Source organism: Miniopterus schreibersii (genome assembly GCF_964146895.1).
Source record: "Miniopterus schreibersii genome assembly, chromosome: 11".
Classification (NCBI taxonomy): Eukaryota; Metazoa; Chordata; class Mammalia; order Chiroptera; family Miniopteridae; genus Miniopterus; species Miniopterus schreibersii.
The window spans coordinates 28,901,971-28,916,074 of NC_138111.1; the positions used below are offsets into that span (position 1 = coordinate 28,901,971).

Here is a 14,104-nt window from a genome sequence, read left to right on the forward strand (position 1 = left end):
CTTTTGTTTTAACGGTGGCTTTTTTGAGGCATTTTAAAAGAGGTATTTTAGAAACTCTAAGTTGAAAAGCATATGTCATTCCATATACGATCTGATACTCAAAGGCATCAGGTCTGGGTTGCTTTGTTATATGAGAATTTAAAAGTATTTGACAAGTTAGCATGTTAGCGGTTTATTATAAAGGACTGTATGCAAAAAAATTTTTGGAAACTTTGTATTATGGATTTTACTTTAAATCTAGACATGTGTCAGATAAGCATGAGGTAAAGAAGCATTTGCATAGAATAAAATCTAGAAGAATTACAAATTTTCATTCATTCTCGAAGATTTTGTCTGGGTATTTCTTCCTTAGCTGTCGTCGAGCAGCTACTGTCGATGCATAGATGACATATCCCCAGGAAAGTAATACGATCGCGAGGAGCAACTAAAAAAGTAAATAAATGAAAATGAAAGAGGGAGTAAAAGCGAAAAACTTAACTGAGTAGTACCGCCTTCCTGCCCCGCCCCCCCACTGGTTGCCAAGTACGTTGCTAAGGTGGAAGTTACAGCGACAAACGAATAAATGGAATTCCGGAGGCGAGTCCGCCCAACTGTCCTTACGTAAGGAGCGGAAGAGCGTGTCCTCCAGGAAGAGGCGGAGTCGAGAGGAGGGAGTGAAATGCTTGATTCAGGAATGGGTTTGAGAGTTTCTGGGCGCTGAAGGAATACGGGGCCTTCCGCCCGCCAGCCCAGGGAGTAGACACCGTAGAGCTCGCCCGACCGCGGACCTACCACTGAATAAATCCAGTCCAGGGTGCGGCGACTCACTGGCTTCATGGTAAGGAGGCAACGGCGCTCCGCCGGAACGGCCTGGACCCGCAGGCCCTAGAGTAACCTCCGGGGCGGCGGCTGTCGGGCTGCGGCGGCGGCGGCGGCCATCTTACATCCGGGCACGAATGCCCGCCCACTCGCCTCCAGGCGCGTTTCCCATCGCCGGGCCGGCCTCTTCCGCCCGGAGCTGGGGGCGGGCTTACGTGATCGCGGGCCTAGCCCGCCTTTCAGGGAGGGGATTAGACGAGAAAATGTTTTAAAATGGCCTTTTTTTTTTGCCGCTTAGAGAGATAGGCGTACCTCGTTAACCGTTTCTTTCAGTTGCAGTGCAGTGTTAATGCAAGGTAATGTTCCGTCGTGTGCATTTAAAAGTTTATTTGGAAAACTAATCTATGTGTTAAATATTACACCGGCGTCTAACGCTGAAAGAATTAACGTTTCCTCTCGCATCTATTCCCACATCATATTGATAGTCTTTCGTATAGTCATCGTTGGCTCAAACAATACCACCCACTTTTATGTAACAGTGACGAATCGTTGTGGGAATCCCTGATAACAGCCCTTCTTGAAGAAACAAAAGTCTTTCCTAACTCAGTGACTTGTTGATGTAAATGATAACTTCTGAGAAGAAATAACGTGGCACCAGTTCTCCGGCATAATGTACCTGCCAATCAACAAGTGTGTGTTGAGCGTTTATTATGTGCTTAGAACGTTAGCACGTATCAAATGTTACGCTAAAGGACGACGGTTTGGCACGTGGCCGTTGTACCAAGTTCAGCTCTAGAATGTTTGGGACGCTCACATTTGAGGCCAGAGCGCAGGCTGCGGCAGTGGGCCGCTTTAGGCTCAGACGCTCTTTCACGGCACATCTCACATATCTTCTAAAAATAGGGTTTTAATTCTGATTTCGGGGGTGGGGAAGGGGGAAAGTAGGCTTGACAGAAAGCCGTTAAGTTTTGTGGAGATTTCAAGGCCATTTTATCAAGGTAATCCCTGTTTATCTCGACTGGAGTACATCTTTCTCTCTGAAGACTATAGAATACTGGTTGGGTTCTCGCTTTGGATTCTATTCACGTCTCGGTGTTATTTCCTGGGAGGTAGTCACTTCACCTCTATGTAACTCAGTTCCTTTATATACTAGAGATAATTTTAGTAACCTCGCAAAGTTTGGGGAGGTTCAAATGAGACCAAGCTAGTTATCGTGTTTTCCTGGTAAGTTAGGAGCGACATTAAGCTTCTGCCTTTGTAACCCCAGAGATTAGTCGTAACGAAAATAGCGATTTCTGCCTGGGAAAGTCTAGTCGCTCCTGCACCTGGTACGCGGCGGGTGCGCGGCTAAGGGCCGAGCGCACTAAGCTCCGCCCTCAGTCCCGGCGCCCTTCTGCGCAGGCGTCACGCAGGCCGGGTGTTTTGTTTTGACGCGCCCGGAGCCTCTGGGTGGGTGTTGCTCCTACCGCCGCCTCCAAGCTACCATTGGTGATGAGCGCTTTACGTCACAGGGGTCGCAACAGCCGCCGGGGTCTCCGCTGTCTCGCGAGGAGGGTGAAGCGCCCCCGCATGCTCCGGCTCCTGAGGGCCCGCGGAGAAGTCGCCGGGTACGCCTTCGCGGATCCTGCCGTCACCGACCTGGCTTCCTGGGCCGCCGGGAGCTTGCCACCAGTGCCCCAGCCCGGCACTCGCCGACCTTCTCCGAGGTGAGTGAGATCGGGAACAATGGGGCGCGGGGGTCGGAAGGGCTGGCCGAGCTGGAGTTCCCGTCTAGAGGGAGGTCCATAGAGTAGGGAACTGAGAGGCCGTCCGGGCCCCGGCGGGCAGACGGCACCTGCGGCGCACCTGTGGATTTGCGCGGGTGGGCGGAAGAGGGCTGCGTTTCCAAGGAGCGCTGCGGGTAGGGGGGCTGCGCGAGCCTACCCGTGAACTGGAAAGACCTTGGTCTCCAGGGAGGAGAAAATCCAACACGAAGCGAGTCTGAATCTTGGCATCTCCATTGTCAGAGGTGTGACCTTGGATGGATTCTCTGACCTCTCTGAGCCTGTCTGTAAAATGGGAATAACGATATTTTAGCTCATTGTGATTATGTAATGCACATGGTGGTTGTCTTAGATCCTGGTTGGTGTTGGTTCGCAACCCAAGGAAACGACTATCGCCGTGACTGTTGGAGCTGTCTGTGCCGTGTTGTATACACTGTGGGCTGGGCTCATTCATTCAGTCTGTGTAGCTTTCCTCGTGGGCTGCAGATTCATTCCTATACTGGAAGGGGGCAGTGCTGAGATGAGGCAAACAGTGATTTAAGGGGAAAAGTGAATAGAAGTTTTGGTAGGTGATTTTCAACATTAAGAAAGAGCTACCCAAGATTTAAGTTAATAGGTGGGGGGGGTTGGTTTTAGTCAGTGGCATGAAAAACTAGATAGTCAGCTGAAACAAGCATGCTTGTCTGGAATGGGTGGCTTTAGAAGGGAAAGATTCCCGAGCGCTTCTTTTTATTGCTGGAATTGGAATTAAATTTTATAGGATCTGGTCAGTAGATCCTATGTCTTCCATGTGATCTTTTGGAATTTATTAAATTGCAGTTCAGAGACGTACAGTGATTTCTTTAAGGTCACAAGAGGTAGAACCCAGGTTATTTTAAATCCTTTGGGTATATTTCTAATTTATCCACTTATGAACCCTTTTTAACTACTTTGCTTAGATATATTAAGTACAATAATGTTAAGTACAAAGATAAGTCGTTTTAGACTGTCATCTCTCTGGACCCTTTATAACGAGTTATCGGTGATGAAAACTACTAGAAGTAACTTTATTTTCACATAACATAGGGAAACGGCATTAATGCTTGCCAAACACTATCCTAAATGTTTTCGTGGAATGTATCCCTTCTTTTCAGGTAGGTACTGTTATTTAAGGTCTAAAAAAATTAAATAACTTCTTTCAGATCACACAGCTATTAAGTGGTTTTGATTCTCAGCCCTGGCTCTGCATTAAAATATCACTCCAAATGTAATATGAAGATTTGGGAAGGGAAGGATTGGCTTAATCAGTTTATCCTAAAGATGGTAAACTTTATTTAGAATAATTCAATAGTTTTTAGTATATTTGCAGAGTGCAACCATGATCAAATTGAATATTTTCATCATCCCAGAAAGAAACCTTATCCCTCTCCCAACCCCCAGCAACCACCAATCTACAGAGGTGGGCAAAAGTAGGTTTACAGTTGTGAGTACATGAAACAGTTTATTCTTGTATTATTTATTAATTATTGTATTATTTTCCATATGAACAATTGTAAACCTACTTTTGCCTAACCCTGTATTTTCCATCTATAGATTTGCCTATTCTGGACATTTTATAAAGATGGCATCATACATGTGGTCTTTTTGTGGCTGATTTTTTTATTTATTTAGCATAATGAAAAGGTTCATCCATGTTGTAGCATGTATCAATACTTCATTCCTTTTTATTGCCAAATATTCCATTGTATGGATATATACCACATCTTATCTATCCTCCTCAGTTGATGGACATTTAGGTTATTTCTACTTTTGAGTTTGTGTGACAAATGCTGCTATAATATTCGCTTACCAGGTTTTGTGTGGACATACTTTTTCATTTCTCTTGAACAGATAGGTGTAAGATTGCTATGTCATATGGTAATTCTACTTTGTATCTTAGAAAATATTTAAATTTTAGTACTATTGAGTGATGATTTTGAAGAAGTAAATTCCTAATTTGATGATTTGTATTCATTACCATTGTTTGGTGTTTTGGATGAATGCCATTCTTTGTAGCTGCTGATAGATGTTTCTCTCTCTAAAAGTCAATAAAAAATAAGAATCAACCGATGAATGCATAAATAAGTGGGACAACAAATAGATGTTTCTCCTTCTCTCTAAAATCAATAAGTAAAAAATTAAAACAGGCCCAGCTGGGTGTGACTCAGAGGTTGAGCATCGACCTAGGATCCAGGAGATTGCGGTTTGATTCCGGGTCAGGGCACATGACCTGGTTGCAGGCTCAATCCCCAATTGGAGGCATGCAGGAGGCAGCCAATCAATGAGGACTCTCATCATTGATGTTTCATCTCTCTCCCTCTCCCTTCCTATCTCTGAAATCAAAGGTATATTTAAAGAAAAAAAAATTAAAACAAATGTGTTAACTTGAAATTCACAGGTCTTTTTAAAAGTCTAATAATCCTTTCATTATATAGATGGACTAAACTAAGTCCACAGTTAATGTGGATTTTTCTAGTTTACAGAGTTAGTTTTAGGTGGCACCTGGTCTTCAGTCCAGCTTTTCTGATAACCTCTCTAGTTCCCTCTCTGCTCTTCACTCCTTCCCTTAACACATGCACGCTGTCTCTTATCCTAAAGATTTTTATTTACTTATTTAATTTTTTTCCTGATTAGGAGAATAAAAAATAGAAGCAGAAGGAATGCTGAGAAATTTATATAATATTAAGGTTTCAGAGTTTAACTATGTTAACAAGAAAACAATTGGTGTTTTATATTTATTATTCTATTCTCTTAAGGATAGTGGTGATTTTTGCATTTCCACTGTAGAAAATAGAAGACTAGAAATAGTTGGATCCCTTGAAGAAAATTGTTCAGCATTGAGTCCCTACTAAGTTACTACTCTCAGAAAGTTAAGATGCCCTGGATGAGCAAGTTTAATTTGAAATCTAAGATGAAATACTTCACAATCTTAAATTTTTGTTGTGGGTTTTGTTTTTGTTAGAGCTTGATATAACCAATGAGTCTGTTATTTAGAAAGTTACAGTTTTATTATTTGACTAATATGACTGGCTGACTAGTGGTGGGACTTCCTGAATAGAGGAGGTAGAGAAAGATGAATAATAGGTTCAGGAAAACATAAAGGAAGAAACTAATATTTAATATATATAAAATGATTAGTGTAAATGCAGCTAAAGAGGGATTTTATAAAATAAAGCTAAAATGCAAACTAGGTATCAGCTCTGGCTAATTCATTTTGTAAGTTATGGGTAATATAAACTGATGAATTTAAAGAAAACAAAACTAATCTTTAAGATTTTAGTGATCTTTGTGGAAAAGATAATAAGGGAAAGGGACTGAAAGGATAATTCAAGATTTATAGCTGACTTTGGATTAATAGAAAGGCTAAGAGGCTTTTTAAGGGGATTGAAAGGAATCAGTGATGAACTGACTATAAGAGTGTAGTAACAATAGTGTAGTAACAAAAATGACAGCAGCTAACATTTAGTGAGCATTTGCTGTTAGCCACGCACTGCCCTTGAGTGCTTTCACATTTAGTATTTCACTTAATTTTCACTGAAAGTCCTTTTTGTGTTTGAAAGGTTCTTTCACTAAAAACCACAGAATTGGTTTAAACAAGTAAACTTTCTGGTATGCAAATTATTACACTAACTTTTTTTTTAAGTCAAGTATAGTTGACAAACAATATTATGTTAGTTTCAGGTGTACAATATAGTAATTCAACATTTGTGTACCTACTGTGTGATCACCACAATAAGTCTAGTAACCACCTGTCACCATAGAAGGTTATTACTAAAGCTCTTTTTAAAGGTGCATATATAACACCACAAATAAAGCAAATCAGTAGTCTATATTATTTGGGGCATGTATATGAAAGATATAAAACCATACAGAGAAATAACACCAACTGAGGACTGATGTTTTGGAGTTTTTGTTTGTTCTCTAAAGGAGGATAGGAGGGTATCTTTAAAAATCTGGATTAACCATGAGAAAATGTTAAATCTGAGTGGTGGATACATGTATACTTGGAATATTTTTCTTTGTACCTTTTTGTATATATCAAATATTTCTCTCAAGTTATTTTTAAAAAGAATAGTAGAATATTATATAATACTTGAGAGCTTACTATGTATTAGGTCCCTTTTCTAGGGGCTTTTTACATCTTCACAAACCCTGTGAGGCAGTGATCTACAGATGAAATTAAAGCATAGGGAATAGTAACTTACGCAGTCACACTACTGGTATGGAACCAGGTTTCAAACTCGGGGAAATTTGTTTTTTGAGCTTATGTACTGCGTTACTAGGCGACACTGCCCCTTTATATTACAAAGATAATGAACTGGTTTCACCAAAGTGTGTTTCAGAGTCATTATTTGTATTTTTTTCAAGTTTACTCATTTCTCTTTTACCAGGTTACTGATGTAAATTTTTCCTTTTACAGGTAATGGCATCAGCAGCTAAGGAATTTAAAATGGACAACTTTTCACCTAAAGCTGGCACTAGCAAATTGCAACAGACAGTACCCGCTGATGCATCTCCTGATTCTAAGTGTCCTATTTGCTTGGATAGATTTGATAATGTGTCTTACTTAGATCGCTGTTTACATAAGTTCTGTTTTCGCTGTGTACAGGAGTGGTCTAAAAACAAAGCTGAATGTCCACTATGTAAACAGCCCTTTGATTCTATTTTCCATTCTGTGAGGGCAGAAGATGACTTCAAAGAGTACGTCCTGAGGCCTTCATATAATGGTTCTTTTGCTACCCCTGATGGTCGACGATTTCGCTATCGTACAACTATGACAAGAGAGCGAAATGCTTCAGTTTATTCACCCAGTAGTACCATAAATAGAAGAACAACAACTCCACCAGATAGTGGAGTACTCTTTGAAGGGTTAGGCATTTCATCAAGACCTAGAGATGGTGAAATTTCTCAACTTATGAGACAGATTCCAAGGAGGCCAACTTCTACAGATGAAAGATCTTTGCGGAAAATTCAAGAACAGGATATTATTAATTTTAGGAGAACTCTCTATCGAGCTGGTGCTCGCGTTAGAAATATTGAAGATGGTGGTCGCTACAGGGATATTTCAGCTGAATTTTTCCGTAGAAATCCAGCTTGTCTCCACAGATTGGTCCCCTGGTTAAAACGCGAACTTACAGTTCTTTTTGGAGCTCATGGATCTTTAGTGAATATAGTGCAGCACATCATCATGAGTAATGTTACTCGCTATGACTTGGAGAGTCAGGCATTTGTGTCTGATTTAAGGCCATTTTTACTTAACCGGACTGAGCATTTTATACATGAATTCATCAGTTTTGCTCGATCTCCTTTTAACATGGCAGCCTTTGATCAACATGCTAATTATGATTGCCCTGCTCCTTCCTATGAAGAAGGTAGCCATTCTGATTCTTCAGTCATAACAATATCTCCAGATGAAGCTGAGACCCAAGAGATGGATATGAATGTAGCCACTGTTAGTCGGGCACCATGGGATGATGAGACTCCAGGGCCATCTTACTCAAGCTCAGAGCAAGTACATGCTGTCATGTCTTCCCTTTTAAATACTTCTGATAGTTCAGATGAAGAACTTGTAGCCGGAAGAGCCATGTCTCAGATACAAGGAGTACAAACCAATGAGGACCTAAATAATGACAGTGATTCTTCTTCAGATAATTGTGTCATTGTTGGGTTTGTTAAACCACTAGCCGAGAGGACCCCAGAACTTGTTGAACTGTCCTCAGACTCTGAGGAGTTAGGCTCCTATGAGAAAATGGAGACTGTGAAGACGCAAGAACAAGAGCAATCTTATAGTTCTGGTGATAGTGATGTTAGTAGATGTTCATCTCCACGCTCTGTCCTTGGAAAGGATGAGCAAATAAATAAAGGTCATTGTGATTCTGGTACAAGAATCAAATCTAAGAAGGAAGAGAAACGATCTACATCATTGTCCTCTCCCAGAGACCTGAGCTCATCTGTCAGAGGAGACAGAGTATATTCCCCATATAACCACAGACACAGAAGGAGGGGAAGATCTAGAAGTTCAGATTCACGTTCCCAGAGTAGAAGTGGGCATGATCAGAAGAATCATAAAAAGCATCATGGGAAGAAAAGAATCAAAAGAAAACGATCCAGAAGCAGGGAGAGTAGTAAGCCTGGAAACAGAAGAGACAAAAAAAGATCGAGAACTAGAGATAGTAGTTGGTCAAGAAAAAGCCAAACTCTTTCTCTAAGTAGTGAAAGCACAAGCAGATCAAGATCTCGTAGCAGTGATCATGGTAAAAGAAGATCGCGGAGCAGAACTAAAGATCATTATTATCTAAAGAATAATTATGGAAGCAGATATAAGTGGGAGTATACTTACTACAGTAGAAACAAGGATAGAGATGGCTATGAGTCATCTTACAGGAGGAGAACTCTGTCTAGAGCTCATTATTCCAGACAATCTTCAAGTCCAGAATTTAGAATTCAGTCCTTTTCTGAAAGAACAAATGCTAGGAAAAGAAATAATCACAGTGAAAGGAAATACTACTACTATGAAAGGCACAGGTCAAGGAGCCTATCTAGTAATAGGTCGAAGACTGCATCTACAGGGCCTGACCGGGTGAGAAATGAAAAGCCTGGAGGGAAACGAAAATACAAGACACGGCATTTGGAGGGTTCTAACGAAGTGGCTCAACCATCTCGTGAGTTTACTTCTAAAGTAAAGGAAGGTCATTGCCAAAAATCTTCATCAAAATTGGGTGGAAATTATAAAAATGAGAGTGACAGTTTTTCAGATAGCCGATCATCAGACAGAGAGACAAAACACAAGAAGAGGAAAAGGAGGACCCGGAGCCTAAGTGTAGAGATAATTTATGAAGGGAAAGCTACCGATACAACTAGACATCACAAAAAGAAAAAGAAGAAGCATAAGAAGAAGCATAAGAAGCACCATGGAGATAATGCTTCGCGTTCCCCAGTGGTAATTACCATCGACAGTGACAGTGATAAGGATTCTGGAGTAAAGGAGGGTGGAGAATGTGACAGTGCTGGCCCTCACGGCCCTCTACACAGTCAGTTTTTGGCTCCTTTGGAAACATTTGAAACTGAAGATATAGTTACAATAGAAGACGAAATTGGTGTTCTCGACAAAGAGGGTGATATTACCACACTTAGCAACTTAAGTAATGCCAACAAAGCTGTAGATAATATTCCACTCCAGCCAGCTTCAGTTGAACAAACTCTTGATGTAAGAGAAGAGAGCACCTTTGCTGCTGATTTGGAGAACCAGCCCAGTAATGTGTGTATTCACACTGAGCCATCAAGGCAATTGTCATCTCCACGGACATCATTAATGTCAGTATGTTTTGGTAGAGACCGTGACATGTTTTAAAACTGCCAAAGCATCTCACTGAGAATTCTGATAGTATAAAAAGAAGAAGAAAAAGGAACAGTGTCATCTACTGAAATCTATATAAAGAGACTTTTGGTGAAAACTCCTTTCCCCCTTAAAAATATTTTGTGATTGTTTTTTTATGTGTTAAAAATTTGTAAAATTTATTTGTTCAAAAAGTATGTCTCACCCTCAGAAATATGCACTTTTAAGTGAAAATGTTATTGCTAGCAGTTTATTTAAAACTTGGGATCCTTTTTAAATAAAAATATATAATTTTAGAAGTTATTTCATAAAGCCATATGGTATTGACATTTTTAAAGTAGTCAATGAGTATTTTTGAAATTTTTTTTTGAGAGTTATTCTGGAAATGTGTTATACGCTAGGAGAATCTGTTTAGATAGTCTTTATTTTTTTTCTTAAAAATTTGTATGATTCAAAACCATTACTTCAGGTTAAATTGAGATGTTTTAATCTGCACAGTTTGTCTTCTGCCAAAAGGTTTAAATATTTCCTTTATATACTTGTTTATCTGATCTGCCAGTAAAAAAATGTATAATCAACAAAAGAAAAAAATAAAACAGTAACACTTTAAACAAGAATCCAGAAATTTTCCTGTATAGTGCTGATAAATTTCTCAAGTTAAATTATTTTAGTGAAAATAAGGATATACTTGTGTCACAAGTACTGAATTTCAGGTGAGCTGCATTTCAGTTTTAATTATCTTAGCTCTTTAATCTGATTTTGAAGAGTATATTATTTGCCTTCTGTCTTCAGAAAAATGCAGTTATGTAGCATTAAGCTTACTAAAAACAAATGAAAAACCTTTGCCAGACTTCTACATTGGTGGTTCTTATACACAAAGTGGCTATATTTATGTATTATCCTGTTTTGGAGATAAAAATTGCTCTAGATCTACAGTCTGATGTAGGATTGCGAGTGAGCAGCAGAACTTGGGTTAAATCTAAATTTAGCCTTCAATTTGCCTTGCTACCATGTTCATTCTTTGTTAACAGAAATTGGAATACCTGCTGTGATACGTGTGTGCACGCGCGCATGTGTGTGTATATGTATATAACTGCGTTCTCTGGAGAGAGTACAGTTTACTATAAAAGCATACAATGGGGGTCTAATCTCAGGTGGAAGTGATGGTTGAATTGAAATCCAGAAAACAGGTAGGTGTAGAGTTGTTGTTATCAAAGGAAAAGATGTGTAAAGATCCAAAGGCAAAAGGGAAGCTTGAAATAGTCCAAGAACTAAAAGAAGACAGGGTTACCCAAAGGACAAAGACTGTAGGAAACTGGCTTCAAATGACAATCTAAAGTTGATGTTGATAATTTTTAGTAAGTTCAGAAATTGATAAACTGGAAAGACTAGATCAAGGAACATACTTTAAAATTATGAAATAACGTTATAGTTATTAAGTATTAAGAATGCTGTTTTATTTATTTGATCTATTTTTTTTTTTTTAAGTTTATCTTTATTGTTGAGAATATTACAGATGTCCCCTTTTTTATCCCCATGGATTCCCTCCACCCCGCATCCATCCCACTCCCAGGCTCTCCCCATACCAATGTCTGTGTCCGTGGGTTATGCTTACAAACATTTAAGTTCTTTGATTAATCTCTCCCCACCCACTCACCACTCCCCACCTTCCCTATAAGATCCCTCAGTCTATTCCATGCTTCTGTGTGTCTGGATCCACTTTGTTCATCAGTTTATTTTGTTTATTATATTCTACGTATAAGCGAGATCCTGTACTTGTCTTTCTCTGACTGGCTTATTTCACTTAGCCTAATACTTTCTAGTCCCCTCCTTGCTGTGCCAAAGGATAAAAGATCCTTCTTTTTTTTTTTTTTTAAATATATCTTTATTGATTTCAGAGAGAGGAAGGGAGAGGGGGAGAGAGAGATAGAAACATCAATGATGAGAGAGTCATTGATCGGCTGCAGCCCACAACCCGGGCATGTGCCCTGACCGGGAATCAAACCCCAATCTCCTGGATCCGAGGTCGATGCTCAACCGCTGAGCCACGCCCGGCTGGGCAAAGATCCTTCTTTTTTACACTGCATAGTATTCCATGATGTAAATGTGCCACAGCTTTTTTATCCACTCATCTACTCATGGGCACTTGGGCTGTTTCCAGATCTTAGCTATTGGAAATTGCGCTGCTATGAACATAGGGGTGCATAACTTCTTTGTGATTGGTGTTTTGGGTTCCTTAGGATATATTCCTAGAAGTGGGATCACTGGGTCAAATGGCAGGTCAATTTTTAATCTTTTGAGCAAACTCCGTACTGCTTTCCATAGTGGCTGCACCAGTCTGCATTCCCACCAGCAGTGTACCAGAGTGCCCTTTTCTCCACACCCTCGCCAGCACCTGTTTGTGGATTTGTTGATGGCAGCCATTCTGACAGGTGGGAAGTGATACCTCATTGTGGTTTTAATTTGCATCTCTCTGATGATTAGTGACGTTGAACAGTTTTTCATGTCTCTCAGCCATTTGTATGTCCTCTTTGGAGAAATGTCTATTTATAAAAGAATGCTGTTTTGTTCCAGATTCTGATTTTACATGATGTTTTCAGTTAAACACAATGAAAACCTATCATAGTACATGGTACCATCACATCATCTTATGTATTCAAGCCCCAAGTTTCCAAATCTTTGATTCTTCTCTGTCCTTCAGCCCCCTCAATCACCAAATCCTGTTCACTAAATATTTTTCTGGTATCTCTGATGTGCCTATCCCATCAGCCAGTCTAGGCAGCCCTGGCATCTCACCTGTACCACCATAATAGGCCTGCCTCCATCCTATTGCTATATATCCACCCCTTTACCTCTGTCCATTCTTGGTGTAGCATTTAAAATATGTTTTAATTTTTTTCATTTTATTTCCTTAAAATCCTTTAATAACTTCCTCTTATTAGAATATTTACTACAAGCAAACAATCCAATATAATATGGTTTACATATCTGCCTAAACATGTTCCAGTCCATCTTGAACATTTCTCACCTTTATGCTCTGACCGCACAAGGCTGCTTCAGGTCTATGGAGGTGCTGCTTCCTACTGATTCTGAGCCTTCATACATGGCATTTTTCTTCTGGGAACTGAACTCCATCCTGGCTAAACTAGGTTTTTGTTCAAAGTGTGCCTCCTCTTCCTAGTGTTCCCCTCATTACTTGCTCTCTCAACCCTGGACTCCTTCAGAGCATGTATCACAAATTGCAATTGGTTACTAAATGTTACCAGTCTTCAAGTTCTTTGGCAACTCGTGTATGTGTATGTGTATGTGTATGTGTGTATGTGTATGTATGTGTATGTGTACTGCTGTATCCCTTCTCTGTTGTCTTTCACATATGGAAGAGCTTACAGCACTGACTGAATGGATGAACAGGTGCTAGAGATTTTTTTAATCCTCACCTGAGGATATTTTTTTCATTGCTTTTCAGAGGGTGGAGGGGGGAGAGAGAAACATTGATGTGCGAGAGGCACATCAGTTGGTTGTCCCCCACACACACCCCGGCCAGGGCTTGGGAGCCTGCATCTGAGGTACGTGCCCTTGGCCGGAATCGAATGCAGGACCCTTCAGTCCATGGGCCGATGCTCTAACCACTTAGCAAATCCAGCTAGGGTGGTGATAGAGATTTTTAAAAATTAACTAAGACCTGTTTTTTGTTTCTAGGGAGCTCCACTGTAAGCTTGTAGCTTAATACTATTGTTCATCTGAATTCAGGTCCATGAGATATTTTATCTCAGATTCAATGTTTTTTATGACTTTGTTTTCCTTGTGTAAAGGAAATGCAACCAAGCATTTGCACTTGTTCATACATTAATCCTCAGGTTCACGCCTGGAGAATTTTTTACACTTTTTCTTCCTAGTCTAAGGTTCAACCTCAGCCCTTGGGGGAGCCCATCTAAGGGCTTCCCTAACCTATCGAATTTGTAGCAGTGATGGGCAGTGTATAGAGGGGCAAGGATTTATTTATGCAAGGTAAGCTTACGTCCCATACTTACTGGGAATTCTTCCATCATGGGGAATAATGCAGTCCCCTGCTAGCATGGGCTGTGGACACCCTGAGTCAGCCAGTAGTACAATCCTGGACTTGATAAATTTTTCAGAAGGTGCTTTGGGCTGCTAGAAACCGCATATAACCTGGTTTGGGTCGTCACCA

General features: G+C 40.3%; 3 protein-coding genes across 3 annotated transcripts in view; 2 read left to right on the plus strand and 1 right to left on the minus strand.

Moving 5' to 3' along the window:
• Window position 1: 1 nt before the first annotated feature.
• On the minus strand, window positions 2–910 carry SMIM27 (small integral membrane protein 27). The gene is made up of 2 exons (XM_081150905.1): window positions 772–910; window positions 2–424 (listed from the first exon to the last, which is right to left on the minus strand). The coding sequence occupies exons 1-2, from the start codon at window positions 814–816 to the stop codon at window positions 311–313; spliced, it is 159 nt and encodes a 52-aa protein (XP_081007031.1). The 5' UTR covers window positions 817–910; the 3' UTR covers window positions 2–310.
• Window positions 545–10,537, plus strand: TOPORS (TOP1 binding arginine/serine rich protein, E3 ubiquitin ligase). The gene is made up of 3 exons (XM_081150901.1): window positions 545–817; window positions 2,310–2,504; window positions 7,000–10,537. The coding sequence occupies exons 1-3, from the start codon at window positions 815–817 to the stop codon at window positions 9,928–9,930; spliced, it is 3,129 nt and encodes a 1,042-aa protein (XP_081007027.1). The 5' UTR covers window positions 545–814; the 3' UTR covers window positions 9,931–10,537.
• RIGI (RNA sensor RIG-I) overlaps window positions 2,431–14,104 on the plus strand; it is a 51,332-nt gene continuing 39,658 nt past the window's right edge. Inside the window, exon 1 of the mRNA XM_081150903.1 lies at window positions 2,431–2,504. The gene's annotated coding sequence lies outside the window, so the exon portion shown is untranslated. The remainder of the gene's footprint in view (window positions 2,505–14,104) is intronic.

What these genes read in the sequence shown, in the direction of transcription:
- TOPORS (XM_081150901.1), top strand. An exon ending in ACTCGCCGACCTTCTCCGAG is followed by an intron (nt 2,505 to 6,999) that starts GTGAGTGAGATC and finishes TTCCTTTTACAG; the next exon opens with GTAATGGCATCAGCAGCTAA.
- SMIM27 (XM_081150905.1), bottom strand. Translation starts at nt 816, where the DNA reads ATGAAGCCAGTGAGTCGCCGCACCCTGGACTGGATTTATTCAGTG. An exon ending in TGGACTGGATTTATTCAGTG is followed by an intron (nt 425 to 771) that starts GTAGGTCCGCGG and finishes TTACTTTTTTAG; the next exon opens with TTGCTCCTCGCGATCGTATT.